Consider the following 20,366-nt stretch of genomic DNA (forward strand, 5'->3'; position numbering starts at 1 on the left):
AGATACTGTACACAGTGCATGCATTAGACTAGCAATGAGCGCTTGTCGGACTACTGCTAAAACATGTTTCGGTATTGAGGCTGGCGAGCCGCTATTATCAATCTGTCGTCATGTTCAAATCGCTCGGCAATCCAGAATGTACACATTCCGCTCCGTTGCACAATCACACACTGCAGTACGTATATGAGCATAGCGCTAGTACAATAACAGCCAACGAACAATTTCAATACTAAGAATACGATTACAGGAAATCCTAGGTGAACTAAAATTAGTAGACGTTAAGATAACAACACAGGGATGGGGAAACATCTTCCGTTCTTGCTCTAAGGAATGAGAGTAATTTTAATCATGAAGAAATCTCATACGTTCAGACTCCACGGTGTATTTTACAGAGCCCTTTTACTGTTTTCTACGAAGAAAAGGAAGAGGATTAGGCCATTAGATCTGGTCAGTGGAGTCGAAACACAATCTACGATCGGACAAGGGTTTCGAAGGAAGTTGTTCGTGTGTTCGTCTAAGCAACTATCCTAGCATTCACCTTTTCTGATATAGAAAATCGACTCATCCCGGAAATGAGTCCAGCGTCGTAACATCTGCGACACTACATCGAGACAGTTCCTCAAGTTAGGAAAGGTTGTGCTGGCTAAGGAATCACTAACAAAGCGGCGTCTGTCAAAAGGCTTGTTATGCTACTAAAGAAATCGGTCGGCTTGGATATCACTTCAAAACGTTATTTCAGTTTTCGGAAAGCCTTAGGATGTATCATGGAGGCCACAGTACTTAAGGTGCTTCAAGTAGATGACTTCTCTAGTTACTTCCGCTGCATTAATTAGTTGTATACTCACAATGAATCATGAAAGAATTTAGTAGTGAAAACCAAAATAAAAGTAAATTCCCACCTTTACCGAATTTGGCGTACGTTCTGCAATCTTTGGGTATCCTGCCTTTGAAGCACCTGCAATGCACAACTAAAAATTTGAGAATCGTAGTTTGAAACGTTTCTTGTGAAACTTCTGCAAGAATTGGCAAAAACTTTTATTCTACATCTCTTATGGGAAAGACATGAGAGAACACTCAGGAACAATGGAAAAAATCTACTACACGCTTTTTACGTGCTTCCATTTAGTCTCAGTATCTAACGCTTGTCTACAGAGCACAGTATGAGAAGGCTGTACACGACTGTGCACTGACTGGTTGCACTGTGAAGGTAACATGTTTTCGAGAGATATTGTCCATCCAAGGTCGGATGGATCTAAACATATATATTTCTAGGAGTAAGGAGAAAACAAATCACTGTGGTTTCAGTATTAACGTTTTAATGCTTTGATATATATACGCAAGATTACAGAAGACAATATTACAAATAATACAGGGCCGTCAGTCTTGAGATACTGTACCGGCCAATTACAATATTTGTTACGCTAATGAATTATTTGTGCCAGAACTCTTCATTTCTATACAAATAGTAAATTACAATCACGTAAGTACATATATTCGACATACATCATTTCCTCCTTCATTGCTTGTATGTCATTTACATGGGTGTGGAATCTGCTGGTATCTGGAAAAATATGTTGAAATTTTGAAAACATATTCGTGATAGTAATTTCTTCCATAAAACACATTTAACATACGGAAAGAGGCAGAAGAGTATCGTCTGCACAGTCAGGAAAAACAGGAGGGAACACATCCAGCGTACCAGATCTCTCAATAGGTGCCCTCGTCACCTCCGACATGAGAACTTCACAGGTTTTATGTCCACTCTATAGGCCACGGCTGATAACAGAAAGTCCTCTTCGACGAAAGTATCACTGGAAGATGAGTGGAAGCGCTACAGGTCTGTTGTTGTACATGGTTTATACTTAAGAGGTGTCAGAAGAGTTGGATTGGGAATGTTCTGGAGTGACGGCATCGACTGTTTAGAGGCAGGTGTGTTTGATTCGGAGGAAACAGGAAGTTTGAATGATACAGACGTGGTGTTTGTAGGACGCTGAGAGTCAAGAATTCTAAGTGCCGAGTATGGCAGCGGAGACACGCCGTTCGGAAGATGAAGCTCTGTGTTGTGTGTAACTGGTCCTACATTGTCTGAGCGTTGCACCGTTTGTGCCGCCAGTGTGTGTTTCTGCCGTGTAAGCGGTTTTGGTGTGGTCGTGGAATTATCCTTGGTGCGGAGGCGTGGCGGCTTTACTATTGGTGCTGTCTTGGAAAAAGAATTCTCAGTTGGCGATGTAACTGACGTAGAAATCACGTCACCAACCGTGTTCACACCTGCGGCGGATCGTTTTTTTCTGTAACTTGGATTCAGTTCGTTTCTTGTGGCTACCCTGTAAGAAGGACGCCGTATCACGGAAGTCGCAGGAAGCGAGAATTTTTGTGTACGTTCAGTGGGCTGAATGTGATTGAGCGGTCTGTGAGACGTGTCCATTTGTGCAGTTACTGCAGTTTCCTTTTCAGAAGATGGTTTGGACGCAGTGGGTACAGGTATTTTACTTTGCGAAATCGGCATTGGCTCGAAAGGTGTCGGCAACGCAGAAGAGAGTGAAACCTCCCGGGATTTGGTGTCTTTGGCTGAGCTTTTCGTGCGATACCCACCGGGAGCCTCCACGTGATTGACAGTGAACGGCTTCCTGCCTAAAAGAGGACTTGTGTCGGAATAGACTGATCGGTACTCTGCCACTACAGGCGATGGTGTCACATGAATGGTCGTCAGCGAAGTTTCGACAAGTGGAGAAGCAGGCACCGAATGTCTATGATTGAGTCCGGATGGTACAGGTTCGGTTTCCTGGCGATGGGAATAAGGCCTCGCAGTAGCTACAGTACTTCCTCTCTGAACCAGGGTTACGTCAGATGATGGGCTTTGGAATTCAGCAGGAGGTAACTGTCTGAAGGTAGAAGTGCCCTTAAGGGGCACAGAAGGAGATTCGATACAAAATGTTCGGTCGCGTGGCACTGGAGGCATAGATATAGCTCGACTGACCGCGGATGACAGGGAAGAACCTTCCAGGATATTGGGTACTGAAGTATTCTTAGCGGCAGCAGACGGCGAGAAATCGGAATCCGCTGGGTCTGCAATAACAGAAGTTACCTGAGGTAAAGGTATCTCAACAGATCGAGTTCGGAGCTCTACAGATCGCAGCTGGTTGACATCGAACGTTTTTGCCCCAGAAGAAGAGGGAGAGTTGGTGTTGGAGACGTAATCAAGCTGTACTGGATACGGTAACGTCTTAGTGTCAATTGCAGCACCTGGTGATGCTTTGATGGGAGAAGAGGTGGGGAAAGTTGGCGTAGATTTCCTGTTTGCGATACTGGAACTAATCGAGCTGCTGTGTGCTGCTGGAACGGTTGCCACAGTTTGTTTAACCAGCGGCAAAATTAAGAGAGACGGATCCTCTTGTACTGCACTCGGTGTATGATCTTCAGCGACCCAGAACTGTTCTTGAATCGACACCTTGCGAGAAGTATCATTAGTCGTCACTCTTTGTGGGAGAGTAACCTCAAGAGACCGTGTGCGCAGCTCCACCGTCGGCAACTGTTTCGTTCTGAAGTCTCCATTGGCGGAAACGATACTTTGATCTATGGTGAAGGTGCGCTCGCGCAGCAATGGTGACTTTGTCAAATTCACGTGATTTGTAGTACGATAGTAATCTTCCCCACTGGCTGGGACCGGTGCCGAAGTTGTATTGGCAGACGTTGGCACGTTACTCGCGTTAAGCGGCACTGTGTCGTACGATCTCGCCAACAGATCTCTAGCTGGAAAATGCTTGTCGTTAGCCTTGGCAGACAAATTGTCGCCGTCGTTATTGTAATGAGTTGTTACAGACAGCGCCTTGAGCTGTGTGAGTAACTGTGTTGGCCCATTTTGATATTGATGCTTCAGTGTGGTACCTTTCTCTTCTCTCATATCCCGAGATGTAAGATCGGGTGTCATTCCTCTTGAGACAGTGTCCCCTTCAGCTGATGGGAAATGTTGTAGATCATTGGGTTGGTCTTGGACCTTGGAGGGGTAATTGTGTGATGCAAGAGCCAAGTCTTCAGCAGGTTCAGTTGTCCTTACAGGCAGTGTCTTGATCTGCGTGGACAAAGGCAGTCCTTTGTGCTGTGGACTCTTTTGAGATTTTACTTCAGGATAATTACTGACACTGGGCAGTGTATCCTGTTGTAAATGTTCAGAATTCTCATACCCAATGTGCCGCTTCCGACTACAGTCTTCCTCAGCTGACCTCTGTTCGAGGCTGCCAGTAGACATATCACTGAATTCGGCAGATTTGCTTCCAGACGAGGAGGGAGTCTCTGCGTCCCGATTACGCTCATTTACTGTTACGGTCAGTGTAGTGACGCGTCTCGACAAAGGAGAGAGTTCTTTGGACTGCCTGTGATTGTCAGTCGTCTGTTCTGTGCGACCACTGGTGGCTGGAGGCGTCGAGGTATCCACTGGTTCGCTACGGAGGGATGACGCGGCGGTTCTTACTCGCGAAGCGTCGGCATCAGATGTCTGGGTCCGGTGAGTGCTGGTGCTCTGCTTATTGGGGGCAGATGCTTCTTTGCTGGATGCGGGGGTGGAGCGGCCGCTGCGCTCCAGCAGACTGGCGGCGAGGCGCTCCTCGGGCGTCCAGGGGCGGCGCGAGAGACGCTCCAGAGAGCGCCAGCCAAGGTAGGGGCGACGCACCTCCTGGGACCATCCTGCGTCGCTGGCGGGCGCTGGCGACGTGGTTCTCAGCGTCAGCTGCGAGCGGTGCCGCCGCGGCGGCGTCGAGTCCCAGCCGCCCAGGGGCGCCGTCTGCCAGTCCGACTGCGGCCGCTGGCGTCGCGACGACAGAGGCGTGGCGTACAGCGTGGCCGCGTCCCGGCTCCACGTCTCCTCGTCTGCACAACAGGAATGCAGTTATAAGCACAACACACTACATTTATCGTACGAGAAGAACACGGCAAGTGCCACAATCCAACCTCGCGCAAACTTTTCTCAGGGGAAGAGGAGTCAAAATTAGCGAAGGCATGTTTCGGCATTTCCGTAGATACTCGCCCGTTTCTGAGAACATGACGGTCGAAGTTTTCGACGTACTTTAGATGTAATTACAATGAAATGAACACCCTTAGCTGCTTACAGGCGTTGACATAGATCAACGGGGACAGATGAAAATGTGTGCCCCGACCGGGACTCGAACCTGGGATCTCCTGCTTACATGGCAGACGCTCTATCCATCTGAGCCACCGAGGACACAGAGGATAGCGCGACTGCAGGGATTTATCTCTGGCACGCCTCCCGCGAAACCCACACTCTCAACGTATTGTCCCGCACTACATTCGTAGTGCCCCCGCCCATTATACTCATTACTCGCGGTGCGTTGCCGATTCCCGTAAGAGTTCGGGCACTGTTTGTGCGTTCGAACAGAAGAATAAGATGGTCAAGTGGCCGGTGAGCCTTAACTGTATATTTACTAAGATGGTATCTGTTCTTTCCAAAGCCGATGTCCGAAAGAACAGAGATAAATCCCTGCAGTCATCCTATCCTCTGTGTCCCGGTGGCTCAGATGGATAGAGCGTCTGCCATGTAAGCAGGAGATCACGGGTTCGAGTCCCGGTCGGGGCACACATTTTCATCTGTCCCCGTTGACATATGTCAACGCCTGTAAGCAGCTAAGGGTGTTCACTTCATTGTAATTTCATTCTAACGAGCTGCTTGGCCACCGATGGTATCTGTTCTTTCGGACATAACCGAAAGAACAGATACCATCTTAGTAAATACTTTAGATGTCTTTTAGCTCGCTTTAATCTCAGCCGAAATGGTGGCACAGTGGGTAGTGTCGCTGTCTGTAACTGTTGCGCGTCGTATTCGAAACCCGCTTGTTGCTTTTATTGATTTTATTTTTTTCATTTGTCTATTCATGTCTGTAGAAGGTCACAACACAAATGTTTCTTATCAAGTTAGAGGATACAAGGGAGTTATATTAATTGTACAATTACAACTCGGTTTCGCAGTAAGAGTCATACATTTATTATAAAAAAGCACTCCGTCTTCAGGCCACGAGTGGCCTACCGGGTCCATCCGACAGCCGTGTCATCCTCAGTGGAGGATGCGGATAGGAGCGGCGTGGGGTCAGCACACCGCTCTCCCGGTCATTACGATGGTATTCTTGACCGAAGCCGCTACTATTCGGTCGAGCAGCTCCTCAATTGGCATCACGAGGCTGAGTGCACCCTGAAAAATGGCAACAGCGCATGGCGGCCTGGATGGTCACCCATCCAAGTGCCAGCCACGCCCGACAGCGCTTAACTTGGGTGATCTCACGGGAACCGGTGTGTCCACTGCGGCAAGGCCGTTGCCCCATACATTTATTATAGGGTGAGTCAAAAAGAACGTTACATCTACATCTATGTGATTACTATGCTATTCATAATAAAGTGCCTGGCAGAGGGTTCAACGAACCACCTTCATGCTGTCTCTCTACCGTTCCACTCTCTAACGACACCAGGAAAACGAGCACTTAAATTTTTCCGTGCGAGCCCTGATTTCTCTTATTTTATCGTGATGATCATTTCTCCCTATGTAGGTGGGTGCCAACAGAATGTTTTCGCAATCGGAGGAGAAAACTGGTGATTGAAATTTCATGAGAAGATCCCGTCGCAACGAAAAATGCATTTGTTTTCATTATTGCCACTCCAATTCACGTATCATGTCTGTGACACTATGTCCCCTATTTCGCGATAATACAAAACGAGCTGCCCTTCTTTGTACTTTTTCGATGTCATCCGTCAGTCCCAGCTGATGTGGATCCCACACCGCACAGCAGCACTTCAGAATATTACAATTTTGGAATGATATAGAAATTTATTGAGACACCCTTCAGAATCGACAGACGTGTCATTTCAAAGCAGCAAACAACCTCAAATTTCACATAAAAGTGTCAAGTGCTATTTTGGTTCGACGCGACTACCATTTGCTATGTGTCAAACATTCCACCCGTAATCAGTTTCTTCTCACACTCGTTGCAGGAAGTCGGGAAGAACTTGTGCAACGGCATCGTAGCTTCGATTTTCCAGGTCCGCTAAATCATTTCGTATGGGAGGAACATTCACACAGTCTTTAATAAAACCCCGGAGGAAGAAATCCTGTGATGCAACTTTGCAGAGCGAAGCGGCCATGCGACTGGCCTTTCACAGCCTGGGAAGCGGTTATCGAGGATACTTTCGTGAGGAGCGAATTGCAGGCCTGCTTGGAGATTCGTTACCGTATCCGGTGCGAAATTTACACAGTACAGTTGTTGCACAGCTCGTTACATGAAACGAAACACACAGCGAGCACGCTCTGCACCAGTGAAAGCAGCCATTTTAACTGTGCACTACGCTGTCGCTCGTGGTGCTGAAATGGTGCTGATGCACTACAATGAGTCAAACGTGAGGCTGTTTGCTACAAAATGACTCATCTTCCGATTTTGTAAGTTATCTCAATAAATTTCTATATCATTCCCAAGTTGTAAAGTCCTTTTTGATTCACCTTGTAATATTTATGATATTTCCAGGGGGCTACAATCTTTTTAAATTTTCTTATGTTTCATTCTAATATCAATTCTTACATTAATACTTTTATTCTTATGTTTATTCTTTAGGAGGAATTGGTACATTACTTTGATGATACCGATCGTAGAAACCCTTGAAGCATAGAGATTCCGAACACCACAAGCATCGCGTGGTAGGCAGGTTTGCCACAGTGAAATTTCTTCGTTGAAACACTTTTATTGGCTGAGATCCAGCAACCGTACGTTATTTAATTACAGGATGTACATAGAGCAACATCGGCTGCACAAAATGTTTTGTCGTTTGACCATTGTTTCGATTGCTCTAGTACAATCGAAACCTGGTCAATTGTGGCTGTATGTACATACTGTAATTAAATAACGTACGGTTGCTGGATCTCAGCCAACAAAAATGTTTCAACGAAGAAATGTCAGTGTGGCAAACCTGTCTACCACGCGATGCTTGTGGCGCTCGGAATCACTACGCTTCGAGTGTTTCTACGATCAGTATCATCAAAGTAATGAACCAATTCTTCCTAAAGAATAAACATAAGTAAAAAGGACGGTTTCGATTGCACTAGAGCAGTCGAAACCATGGTCAATTGACAAAACATTTTGTGCAACCGATGTAGCTTGTATATACATACTGTAACTACATTTCTTCATATGAATCTCACTCGGGAAAGAAACGCCGTTAACACTGCTGAATATTTCGCACATTGCCAATAATTTCACGGCAAACCACGCATAACGGATCACTTTACCGGAAACTGGCGCTTGCAACTGGTTATGAATCAAGATATACTACACGAATTTCTCTGAAAACAATTTCAAATAATATTCTCATTCATTTATTGTTCTTCGTTTTCTTAAATTTATTCACTAGACGTACAAATAGTAGACGAATAAGGACAACGTATTTCAATACACACTGGAAAACAGTCATATCGTAATCTTCTCATGCGTAGCTAAATAAAAAACAAAAATGAAAATTATAATCGGGTTTCGAACACGGGGCGCAAAATTGTGAAGCCGCGACGGTAGCCTCTGTGCCACCGTTTCGACTAAACTATTTTCTCCCTCAAAGGCGCACAAAGTGCCTTAAAAACTCTGGTCGTCGTTTTCTCAGAAATGATTGAGTATCTACGGTCAGCCGAGACATGTATTCGCATATTTTGACCCCCCTTACACTGAGCGAAGCTTCTGGGAAATCGGGTTATGGCATTTGCCGTGTTCTCCGCGTTAGATGGGGACAGTGGGTTAATGGTGGTCTGTTAAGGAAATGTCGATATTAACAATATAAGTAAAAATATATTATAAAGATACTACTTTTTTATACACACACATTTACTTTAAGTTAAAAGTTTCTAGTTCGTTAGTCAGAGTCACGCTCCTCTTCAGTTGTACGGTTTATAATCTAAGCAGCATCTAACCGCAAGTGTGGTTTAAAAAAGTTTATGTAAGCCTAACCATTACCGGTTTCGGATTCATTACAAATCCATCTACACGTCGCTCATACAGATTTTCTTGCTCTCCTGCCAGTACCTCGTTTTGTTCTCGTAACTGGTTTGGTGCACTAAGATAAAGTTTATCATTCACAACTCAGTACGTCTAGCCGGTCCTGAGAAAAAGGATCATGACAGACAGGCAAACAGAGTCAGTCAGTCAATCAGTCAGATAATAAACATTTTTTTTCGTGCGATATAGTTACACATCGACAATTTTCGCATTTTTTCCTTTGGCCGTACTGAGAAACTTTGTTTTCTGCCAACTTTAATGATTCTACATCAATAGGAAGCACTCTATAGGTTAGTTGTTAAGGATCCCACACAGCGCAGCTGTACTCCAAAATAGGACGGTCAAGAATAATGTAGGCAGTGTCTTTAGTAGATCTGTTGCATTTTCTAAGCGTTCTAACAACAAAACGCAGTCTTTGGTTCGCTTTCTCCGCAGCGTTAAGTTGTTCGTAATTGTAATTTCTAGGTAGTATGTTGAAATTACGGTCTTGATCTTTGATTGATTTATAGTGTAACCGAAATTTAAGGGATTTCTTTTAGCACTTACGTGGATGATCTCACACTTTTCATTATTTAAGGTCAATTTCAATTTTCGCACCATGCAGGTGTCTTATCTAAATCGTTTTTCAATTGGTTTTGTTCTTCTGATGACTTTACTATACACTAAACGACAGCATCATCTGCAAACAAGCTAAGACGATGCTCATAATGCTTCCTAAATCAAATCGCTTACATAGATAAAGAACAGCAGAGGGCCCACAACACTATCCTGAGGAACAGCAGAAATCACTTCTGTCTAACTCGATGATTTTCCGCCAATTACTACGAACTATGATCTCTGACAGAAAATCACGAATCCAGCCGCATAATTGAGACGATACCCCCATAAGAACACAATTTCAGCACTGAGAGTAACGGCAGTTTCTACTTAAGGAGGGCTTATACAATTTATTGCTAATGAAGTTTTTATTATTAGTGACAAACGCTTGCTTTGGGACTAACTACAGTGCTTTGTCAGAGCAAATGGTGTCAACTTCATTGAAGAGCTGAATGAGTAATCTATGCTTCGTTTGATTTTCAAAATTAGGTTTACGACAGTACAACATCCAAATCAGCGATTTATGCTGCATTTTATGGCACTGTTTTTCACAAAAATGAAATGAATGAGCACAAATCAAGCAGAATTCAATTTTCTCGTCAATATACTGCTGCCGGATTGTGCTCGGGAATTCGAAACAGTTTAGCGAAACTGTGACCGCTTTCTGCGCAAATTTTAAAACACTTGGTTCTGCAAAAAAGTGGAACATTCGATAAAAAGTGATTCATATGGTCTCGGAATCTGAAAGTGTTTCATTTTTAGTTTTAGTGCTATCACTGACCTCAGAGCACACTTTGCTTATTACTTAGTTAGAACATGGCAGCCACAAGGTAGGAGGATCTTTGGCCAGGAGATTTCTGTTGAACTTTCTTTCAGAAGAGAAAATCTGGAACTGGCAGACTCGATTTCATATTAATGTGGTTGCTGTGGCTTCTATAAATAGGTGTGACTTAACATCTCAGCTGGAAATGTCACAAGCGGAAAAATACATGTGCTTACAGGTTTAGGGTAGTGTGGGAAGAAAGGTAACCAGTATAAGAGATGTTTGAATTGAGACAACATAATCGGCCCTTATAAAACCAGTGATCACTAGTAGAGGTATGCCAAGTGGGACATGATTTAAATCAGCGTCTTACTTCAGTAACTAATACATGAAGAACGAGGAGTTGCCACACCTATGAGAAACTGCTGTCCGTTGAAAAATACTGATATCAGCAAGTTTTGTTTGGGAAATCATCTAGACATGTACGCTAAAGGAGTAAAATTTCATAATAACTATGTCATTATAGCAACAGTACATCGAGCACCTGCAGAAAAATTTAATAGGTAGGTCAAGCAGTAATGAGCGAAGATATTTACAGAGTCCATAACATGAATAATATGGAATATTCATTAATATGTTTTACTTGTTCCATACTTGGTCTCCACCAAATGCAATTCAGATTAAATAGAGGTCTGCAAAGAAGTATATACTCTAAGTACTAAGGTATGCAAGACAAAAAAGGAAATGTTTTCCAGCCACGATCATTTTTAATGCTGACAGTTTAGCACGATGCAAGGAGTACTGCAGAAAACTGAAAAAAATAATAACCTGGCACTCTAAAGAGACGTATTATGAGTACATCTGGCAAGCAAATACAAACAGTGTTGAGTACAGTAAATAAAGATATTGGTAGGCCAAGAAAGGAGAAAAAGTTGGACTGGCAGAACTAGAGACACAAGTTACCCAATTAAAAAAAGATACACCCGGGGAAAGGTATGACCGACTTGAATAGAGAAGAAAAATAAAGAGCAGCGGTCCAGGTGAGAGAGGTATGTTAGACTCCTTTGGGACGTCGTTCTTGTGACGCTCCTTGTAGGAAACTTGGCACGTTGCACATTTCTAGTGCAGACGCCAGCTGAGCACTACTGATGGGATTGCATCACGAGACTTCGCCTTGCAGCTGCTGCACGTCGCCATATTTACGACCCGCTGCTGCAAATGAGCATCCACAGCCGTCACTGTACACCGCCTGCCTGGCAAAAGGTGCTAGCGCACAAAATGCGTGACAGAGACAAGAGAGAATAATTTACCAATAGTTCGTGCGGCGAAAGAAGAGCCCAGACAAAGAGGGTTTGGCGCTCCTTCAAGCAAGGTGGTCTGGAAAAGAACGAGTCTCCTCCTCTAAGTGTCCAACTTCTATGGCGTTCCTTTAAGCCCATTTATACGTGTTACCCTGCCAGACTGACCTACATAGAATTTGCCGCAATTACAAGTGATTTCGTATACTGCATTCTTTTCCAAAGTTGACTGCTATCTTTACTACTGGGCAAAAGAGTCCAACAGTGTTGTACGCATGAAACGTTTTAAAATTCCTGGATTTAAACTACCTAGCCACATTCAGATGGACTTTTCCTAAATATGGAATAGTGCACTATTTACTAACGCCTTGATAAGGTAGGCAAAGAAGGCTAAAGCAGATATGACACCTGTTTCAGCATTTTGTTTTCAGTTCGGAACCGACCTGCTGATACGGTCGCAGGTTCGAATCCTGCCTCGGGCACGGATGTGTGTGATGTCCTTAGGTTAGTTAGGTTTAAGTAGTTCTAAGTCTATGTGACTGATGACCTCAGATGTTAAGTCCCATAGTGCTTAGGGCCATTTGAGCCATTTTGTGAATTATGGAATCCGGAAAGGCAGGTGTGTGACCATTGTTTGTTGCTATTTTTATTTCAGCTTCGGAGCTGGCAGATGATAGATATAATCCCATCGACCCAATGTTGTAATTTACGCCTCCTTCTCACATGCCCCAGTTTTTCCTTTATTTATGTAACTAAAGTTTTACTCAGCCTGTCAAAAATTTTTAGTTCGTATAATCAGAGCACTTCACTTACGTGCTTAATCTCCTTTGTGTATCTTAACTGTGTTTACTAGTGGACCTGTTCAAGACAAGATTATTCTGTTCAGCTACTCCCTTGGAATATCCCACCAAAGTTTATTGTTCAGTTTACTTTATTCTCGGAACAATTATTGTAATTTTTGATATACGAGGGTAATCCCAAAAGTAAGGTCTCCTATTTTTTATTTTAAGTACATAGACCTGTTTATTTCTTCGATGATTTACATCAGATTACAGCTTGAACATTTAGCTATTTTTCGACATAATCACCATTTCTGTCGATGCATTTTTGTAGACGCTGTGGCAGTTTTTGTATGCCCATATCATACCAGCTCGCCGCCATGTTGTTCAGAAAGTTATGAACCTCTTCTTTCACCTCGTCGTCGGGGCTAAATCGCTGGGACCACAATTAACGCTGTCAGGTACTCTGAAAAAATTCAAACGGGTAATTCAGAACCGGAGAAAAGGAATGTTGAGCAAGGGCGTACACGTTCTCCATGACAACGCTGGCCCACACATCGCTCGGCAAACCATTGCTCCCCTGCAGCAACTTCAGTGGAACATAATCACCCACCCACCCTATAGTCCTGACTTGGCGCCCAGTGACTATCACCTGTTCCCTACGTTAAAAGAACATTTGGCCGGAAAGCGATTCAGCTCCGACGACGATTTGAAAGAAGAGGTTCATAACTTTCTAAACAGCATGGCGGCATGCTGGTATGACATGAGCATACAAAAACTGCCACAGCATCCACAAAAATGCATCGACAGAAATGGTGATTATGTAGAAAAACAACTAAATGTTCAAGCTGTAAACTGATGTAAACCATTGTAGCAATAAACAGGTCTATCTACGTATAAAAAAAGGAGACCTTACTTTTGGGATTACCCTCATAGTTCATTATTTATGTGTTAAATATTTTATCTAAACTCAATAACTTTACATAGCATTTTCACTGAAACAGTTCCTCTCATTTTGGTCCTAAATCAAACACCAACGATTGTCATCTTTGGAAAGCAACTGAGACACTCTGTAGATGCACTTGCTTAAAATCTTGGATGCTACAAAAACTTCACAGCTACACACATACATCTTTGTACCTGATGATGGCTTTATAGCCAAAAACCGGATTGTAAAATACATAATAAACACATTACATCTGTGTCGTCTGCGTTTTATCCGTAATGTATGAAATATTCTACCAAAAATATAGAATGATCAATCAACGCAATTTCATATTTCTTCTAAAATTCTCAGATTTAGTGTTGCCAGCGGTTGTTGATTATAAAGGTGGTACCAGTAATAAAAATTTAAGATTTAGTTATTCATAGAACAAATTGAAATTACTAATGTATCTCCAAAATTTAGACCGTCTCCCGTTTTGAGTGGTCAATGTGTCTGACTGCCATACGGAGCACTCAGGTTAAATTCCCGATGCTGTAACGGAATGTTTCTTGGGGATAGGAGTGGAGTGGAACCAATTCGGCCTCGTGAAGGCAACTGAAGATGAACACAAGTGAGAAGTAGCGGCCCCAAAGTTCGAAAAACGGTAACTGCTGCCGCTTTCAACTACGGCGTCAACAGCACAGCGCGACACGGAGGCCGATCAGCAGCCTGCGGATCTTCTCTGATTATCAGTTAACTTGATTCTGGAGTTTGAACATTCTCCATCCTTACGGAAGACCCAATTTTCTTTTTTACACAGTGTCATTATCACACTGACGTATGCATTTCCGCTTATGAATCAATGTCGAGAGTACAGCACTACTAGAAGCTGTTTGAAAAAGATTCGTCTGATTTCATTGACTGTAATTACCTTCTACGTGGGGCGAATTTTTAACTTAGCTAGCATTCTCGTCACTATTTTATTACCTGGTCTGCGTCGAGTCAAGATAGGTATAACTAGCGTTGCTTAATGTCCCGATTTTAGCGGAATATTCCAATTTTTAGAGGTTTGATGACCCGTCCCACATAAGCCTTACACGGGTCGCCAAATTTCCCGACTACTGGCCACGGCTAAAAGTTCGAAATGTAATTTGTATCACTTATAATAAGGTGGAGTATATGAAAGTTCGGAAATGACTCTCTGAAGGAGTCGATGTACGTCAGTCAGAAAAGATCGAATATGTTACACAAAGAGGTCGCGATCAGTCGATCAACTAAAGGGCAGCGCATGCCCAGACTGTGTCAAAAACACTCAACCGCATGGCCTCAATGCTTTATTATTTCCTGAACATTCAGTCATGCGACATATCTTCCGAAAGACGGGAACCGAATTTCGGAAACCGGTTATAGCTGGCGTGTTTTCATGTTACGGTCTGAAGCGGATTTGCTTGCCCAGTTAAATGTGGTGTCTGCAAAATAGCTGTTTTTAATTTAGCCAGCACAATCGCTATCTCTCTTCACTGAAAAATTAAAGGTACACAGTATCATGCTCAGTCTAACATTTCTACATCTCCCTCACTGCACAGTAAGTCATCCCGTCCATATTATTCCAACATTCTGAAAAGAAAACGTAACCTGACAATCCCACCAAGTTTGCATGGGAGCGAAAGTCGACTGTGAAAGTGGACAACCGGCAGCTAGGAACGGATTTCCAGAATTGATTTTGGAGACTCTCTCTCTCTCTCTCTCTCTCTCTCTCTCTCTCTCTCTCTCTCTCTCATGACCATTGATTGATCGCGACTTCTCTTAGTACTTCTACTCAATGGCGGTGAACGCCCTTTGCCCTCACCCACTCATTCGTTTTGTGCTTTCGTTTGTAGTGAGAAATAGAACGTGGGAACCGTGGGACTTTTAGGTATGTGCACAAGGGTCGTCGATACTCTCAGCCCATTCACGCCGTGGAAAAACTATTGCTACGTAATTTGCAGAATGAGAATCTTTTCAAAGCACAGTAAATACAAACAATTTGAATGAAGTTACATGCTAGTTAGGTACAGAAGTAACTACACTGACAAGCCTAAACATCAGCTGGTCTTATGATCTAAAACTTCAGTAGTATTCTTAACAAAAGCAAAGTGAACAATTCTTTATCGTGCGTGTGTTTCTTGATATGTTGTTGTTGTTGTTGTTGTTATGGTCTTCAGTCCTGAGACTGGTTTGATGCCGCTCTCCATGCTACTCTATCCTGTGCAAGCTTCTTCATCTCCCAGTACTTACTGCAACCTACATCCTTCTGAATCTGTTTAGTGTATTCATCTTTTGGTCTCCCTCAACGATTTTTACCCTCCACGCTGCCCTCCAATGCTAAATTTGTGATCCCTTGATGCCTCAAAACATGTCCTACCAACCGATCCCTTCTTCTAGTCAAGTTGTGCCACAAACTTCTCTTCTCCCCTATCCTATTCAATACCTCCTCATTAGTTACGTGTTCTACCCACCTTATCTTCAGCATTCTTCTGTAGCACCACATTTCGAAAGTTTCTATTCTCTTCTTGTCCAAACTATTTATCGTCCATGTTTCACTTCCATACATGGCTACACTCCATACAAATACTTTCAGAAACGACTTCCTGACACTTAAATCTATACTCGATGTTAACAAATTTCTCTTCTTCACAAACGCTTTCCTTGCCATTGCCAGTCTACATTTTATATCCTCTCTACTTCGATCATCATCAGTTATTTTACTCCCTAAATAGCAAAACTCCTTTACTACTTTAAGTGTCTCATTTCCTAATCTGATTCCCTCAGCATCACCCGACTTAATTCGACTACATTCCATTAACCTCGTTTTGCTTTTGTTGATGTTCATCTTATATCCTCCTTTCAAGACACTGTCCATTCCGTTCAACTGCTCTTCCAAGTCCTTTGCTGTCTCTGACAGAATTACAATGTCATCGGCGAACCTCAAAGTTTTTACTTCTTCTCCATGAATTTTAATACTTACTCCGAATTTTTCTTTTGTTTCCTTCACAGATTGAATAACATCGGGGAGAGGCTACAGCCCTGTCTCACTCCTTTCCCAACCACTGCTTCCCTTTCATGCCCCTCGACTCTTATAACTGCCATCTGGTTTCTGTACAAATTGTAAATAGCCTTTCGCTCCCTGTATTTTAACCCTGCCACCTTCAGAATTTGAAAGAGAGTATTCCAGTTAACATTGTCAAAAGCTTTCTCTAAGTCTACAAATGCTAGAAACGTAGGTTTGCCTTTTCTTAATCTTTCTTCTAAGATAAGTCGTAAGGTCAGTATTGCCTCACGTGTTCCAACATTTCTACGGAATCCAAACTGATCTTCCCCGAGGTCCGCTTCTACCAGTTTTTCCATTCGTCTGTAAAGAATTCGCGTTAGTATTTTGCAGCTGTGACTTATTAAACTGATAGTTCGGTAATTTTCACATCTGTCAACACCTGCTTTCTTTGGGATTGGAATTATTATATTCTTCTTGAAGTCTGAGGGTATTTCGCCTGTCTCATACATCTTGCTCACCAGATGGTAGAGTTTTGTCAGGACTGGCTCTCCCAAGGCCGTCAGTAGTTCTAATGGAATGTTGTCTACTCCCGGGGCCTTGTTTCGACTCAGGTCTTTCAGTGCTCTGTCAAACTCTTCACGCAGTATAATATCTCCCATTTCGTCTTCATCTACATCCTCTTCCATTTCCATAATATTGTCCTCAAGTTCATCGCCCTTGTATAAACCCTCTATATACTCCTTCCACCTTTCTGCCTTCCCTTCCTTACTTAAAACTGGGTTGCCATCTGAGCTCTTGATATTCATACAAGTGGTTCTCTTCTCTCCAAAGGTCTCTTTAATTTTCCTGTAGGCAGTATCTATCTTACCCCTAGTGAGACAAGCCTCTACATCCTTACATTTGTCCTCTAGCCATCCCTGCTTAGCCATTTTGCACTTCCTGTCGATATCATTTTTGAGACGTTTGTATTCCTTTTTGCCTGCTTCATTTACTGCATTTTTATATTTTCTCCTTTCATCAATTAAATTCAATATTTCTTCTGTTACCCAAGGATTTCTATTAGACCTCGTCTATTTACCTACTTGATCGTCTGCTGCCTTCACTACTTCATCCCTCAGAGCTACCCATTCTTCTTCTACTGTATTTCTTTCCCCCATTCCTGTCAATTGTTCCCTTATGCTCTCCCTGAAACTCTATGCAACCTCTGGTTCTTTCAGTTTATCCAGGTCCAATCTCCTGTAATTCCCACCCTTTTGCAGTCTCTTGAGTTTCAATCTGCAGTTCATAACCAATAGATTGTGGTCAGAATCCACATCTGCCCCTGGAAATGTCTTACAATTAAAAACCTGGTTCCTAAATCTCTGTCTTACCATTATATAATCTATCTGATACCTTTTAGTATCTCCAGGATTCTTCGAGATATACCCCCTTCTTTTATGATTCTTGAACCAAGTGTTAGCTATGATTAAGTTATGCTCTGTGCAAAATTCTACAAGGCGGCTTCCTCTTTCGTTTCTTCTCCCCCAATCCATATTCACCTACTATGTTTCCTTCTCTCCCTTTTCCTACTGACGAATTCCAGTCACCCATGACTATTAGATTTTCGTCTCCCTTCACTACCTGAATAATTTCTTTTATTTCGTCATACATTTCATCTATTTCTTCATCATCTGCAGAGCTAGTTGGCATATAAACTTGTACTACTGTAGTAGGCATGGGCTTTGTGTCTATCTTGGCCACAATAATGCGTTCTCTATGCTGTTTGTAGTAGCTAACCCGCACTCCTATTTTTTATTCATTATTAAACCTACTCCTGCATTACCCCTATTTGATTTTCTATTTATAACCCTGTAATCACCTGACCAAAAGTCTTGTTCCTCCTGCCACCGAACTTCACTAATTCCCACTATATCTAACTTTAACCTATCCATTTCCCTTTTTAAATTTTCTAACCTACCTGCCCGATTAAGGGATCTGACATTCCACGCTCCGATCCGTAGAACGCCAGTTTTCTTTCTCCTGATAACGACGTCCTCTCGAGTAGTCCCCGCCCGGAGATCCGAATGGGGGACTATTTTACCTCCGGAATATTTTACCCAAGAGGACGCCATCATCATTTAATCATACAGTAAAGCTGCATGTCCTCGGGAAAAATTACGGCTGTAGTTTCCCCTTGCTTTCAGCCGTTCGCAGTACCAGCACAGCAAGGCCGTTTTGGTTAATGTTACAAGGCCAGATCAGTCAATCATCCAGACTGTTGCCCCTTGCAACTACTGAAAAGGCTGCTGCCCCTCTTCAGGAACCACATGTTTGTCTGGCCTCTCAACAGATACCCCTCCGTTGTGGTTGCACCTACGGTGCGGCCATCTGTATCCTTGAGGCACGCAAGCTTCCCCACCGACGGCAAGGTCCATGGTTCATGGGGGGAGGGTTTCTTGATATCTGATCTTTAAATGTGACTTTTTTTTATTAAGGGTGTTCTGCTGACGGGCTTAGGAGTCATACGTGTCAGGAAGATGAATGAAAAGTTCAATTCTATTTTTTTACAAATACTACATTCTTTTTTTATACCACACTTCGTCTATGTGCCTCCCTTTGCAATAGCTTAACTGTGACGCTGACATGCTCGTAAAAGTATGGAACAAGTTTGTCTATCTTCTGGATGTTTGTTGTGCATCTCTTTTTGGAGGGCATACTGATGATTTGTCAAAAGTAAATGAAAACCTTGATCCTACATTGTGAAAAGCAAACCTTGATCCTACATTGTGAAAAGCACCGCAATGTTATGTGCGCATGTTTCTTAGTAGTCAGAGGCGGATGGTTCAGTTTAAAATAACAGTTTTGTAGCCCTATGCACAAGTTAAAAATTGCATGTTTCATACTTCATTTGTGTAAAACTTAGTGTCTTCTGAAATCGAATGAACGTATTTTCAAAACTCTATACAATCTACATTTGCGCCTGCATTGTACTAACTATTAGTGAATGTTTGGCAGAAGATACTTTTTACTGTACTTTCTTGTTCCGTCCACAGCTGAGGCGTAAAGAAGTGCTTAAACCCCTCTTAAACATCTCTGTGCATACTCTTATGGGTCTACGTTATCATGATACATCTGACGTCTTTCGTCGAGTGTTGGAAAGCTGACATTTTCCTGTGTTTACATTACACCCTCGCTGCAGGCGAGCAAACACGTGCTACCGCGGACACGGTTACTGGAACATGCGACACGTATCGCGTGCTTGTGTGCGGAGAGCAGTGACGTCACTGCTAACCTTCTCGCTTCATCATGTCGAATGTAAAATAATAGGCACACCGCCTAGACCTGTTTCACCCACACACGATTGTAAATGCATTTGGGATTATTATTATTAACTCCTTTATTAGTGAAATAAACAAATTTACCATTATTTAAATGTTTTTATTTGTAAAAAGCTTCCTTCAGAAATACCAAGAGGATTGTTTTGTGTAAACCCTTCGAAACACCCATCTGTTTAGCCATATCCGACGGCACTATCTTCTTCTGCTGATTGAAAGGTCTAGCACAGGTTTAGATCACGTAGAGACCTGTGGTACGGAGAAAGCCCCAATAATATCGCTCTAAACTCTTTCAAGCCGCAAATTTAAATGTTTTTAAATTTTAAGTTTCGGACATATTTATATACATAATATAGAGTTTTTTTGTTTACGCACCAAAACGGTATTAACTGTATTAATGGAATTTTTTTTCTAATATCTGTACATGGCTCGAGCAGGAACCTTAGGATGAAATCATCTTGTAGAAATAGTGAACAGCCAGCCACTTCCACAGCGGAAAGTTTATTAAAACGCCTTCATCAAAAGTAAATACTGAGAACCTAAACAAGTCAACAGTGCAAATATATATAAAATGGTACAATTATATCTCTTTACGCATACAAAAACTTGTTCCGACTTACTGGATTGCAT

At 42.7% G+C, this 20,366-nt stretch overlaps 1 protein-coding gene, 1 non-coding gene and 1 pseudogene across 2 annotated transcripts; 1 reads left to right on the forward strand and 2 right to left on the reverse strand.

The window, feature by feature from the left end:
- Positions 1-1,403: 1,403 nt before the first annotated feature.
- On the reverse strand, positions 1,404-20,366 carry LOC124803211 (mucin-4-like). Its single transcript, XM_047264392.1, has 2 exons — positions 20,357-20,366; positions 1,404-4,863 (listed from the first exon to the last, which is right to left on the reverse strand). The coding sequence occupies exons 1-2, from the start codon at positions 20,364-20,366 to the stop codon at positions 1,832-1,834; spliced, it is 3,042 nt and encodes a 1,013-aa protein (XP_047120348.1). The 3' UTR covers positions 1,404-1,831.
- On the forward strand, positions 5,514-5,587 carry Trnat-ugu. Its single transcript has one exon. It is a non-coding gene; the product is annotated as a tRNA-Thr (tRNA).
- On the reverse strand, positions 6,205-6,322 carry LOC124803692 (annotated as a pseudogene).

Source organism: Schistocerca piceifrons, chromosome 6 (genome assembly GCF_021461385.2).
Source record: "Schistocerca piceifrons isolate TAMUIC-IGC-003096 chromosome 6, iqSchPice1.1, whole genome shotgun sequence".
Taxonomy (NCBI): domain Eukaryota; kingdom Metazoa; phylum Arthropoda; class Insecta; order Orthoptera; family Acrididae; genus Schistocerca; species Schistocerca piceifrons.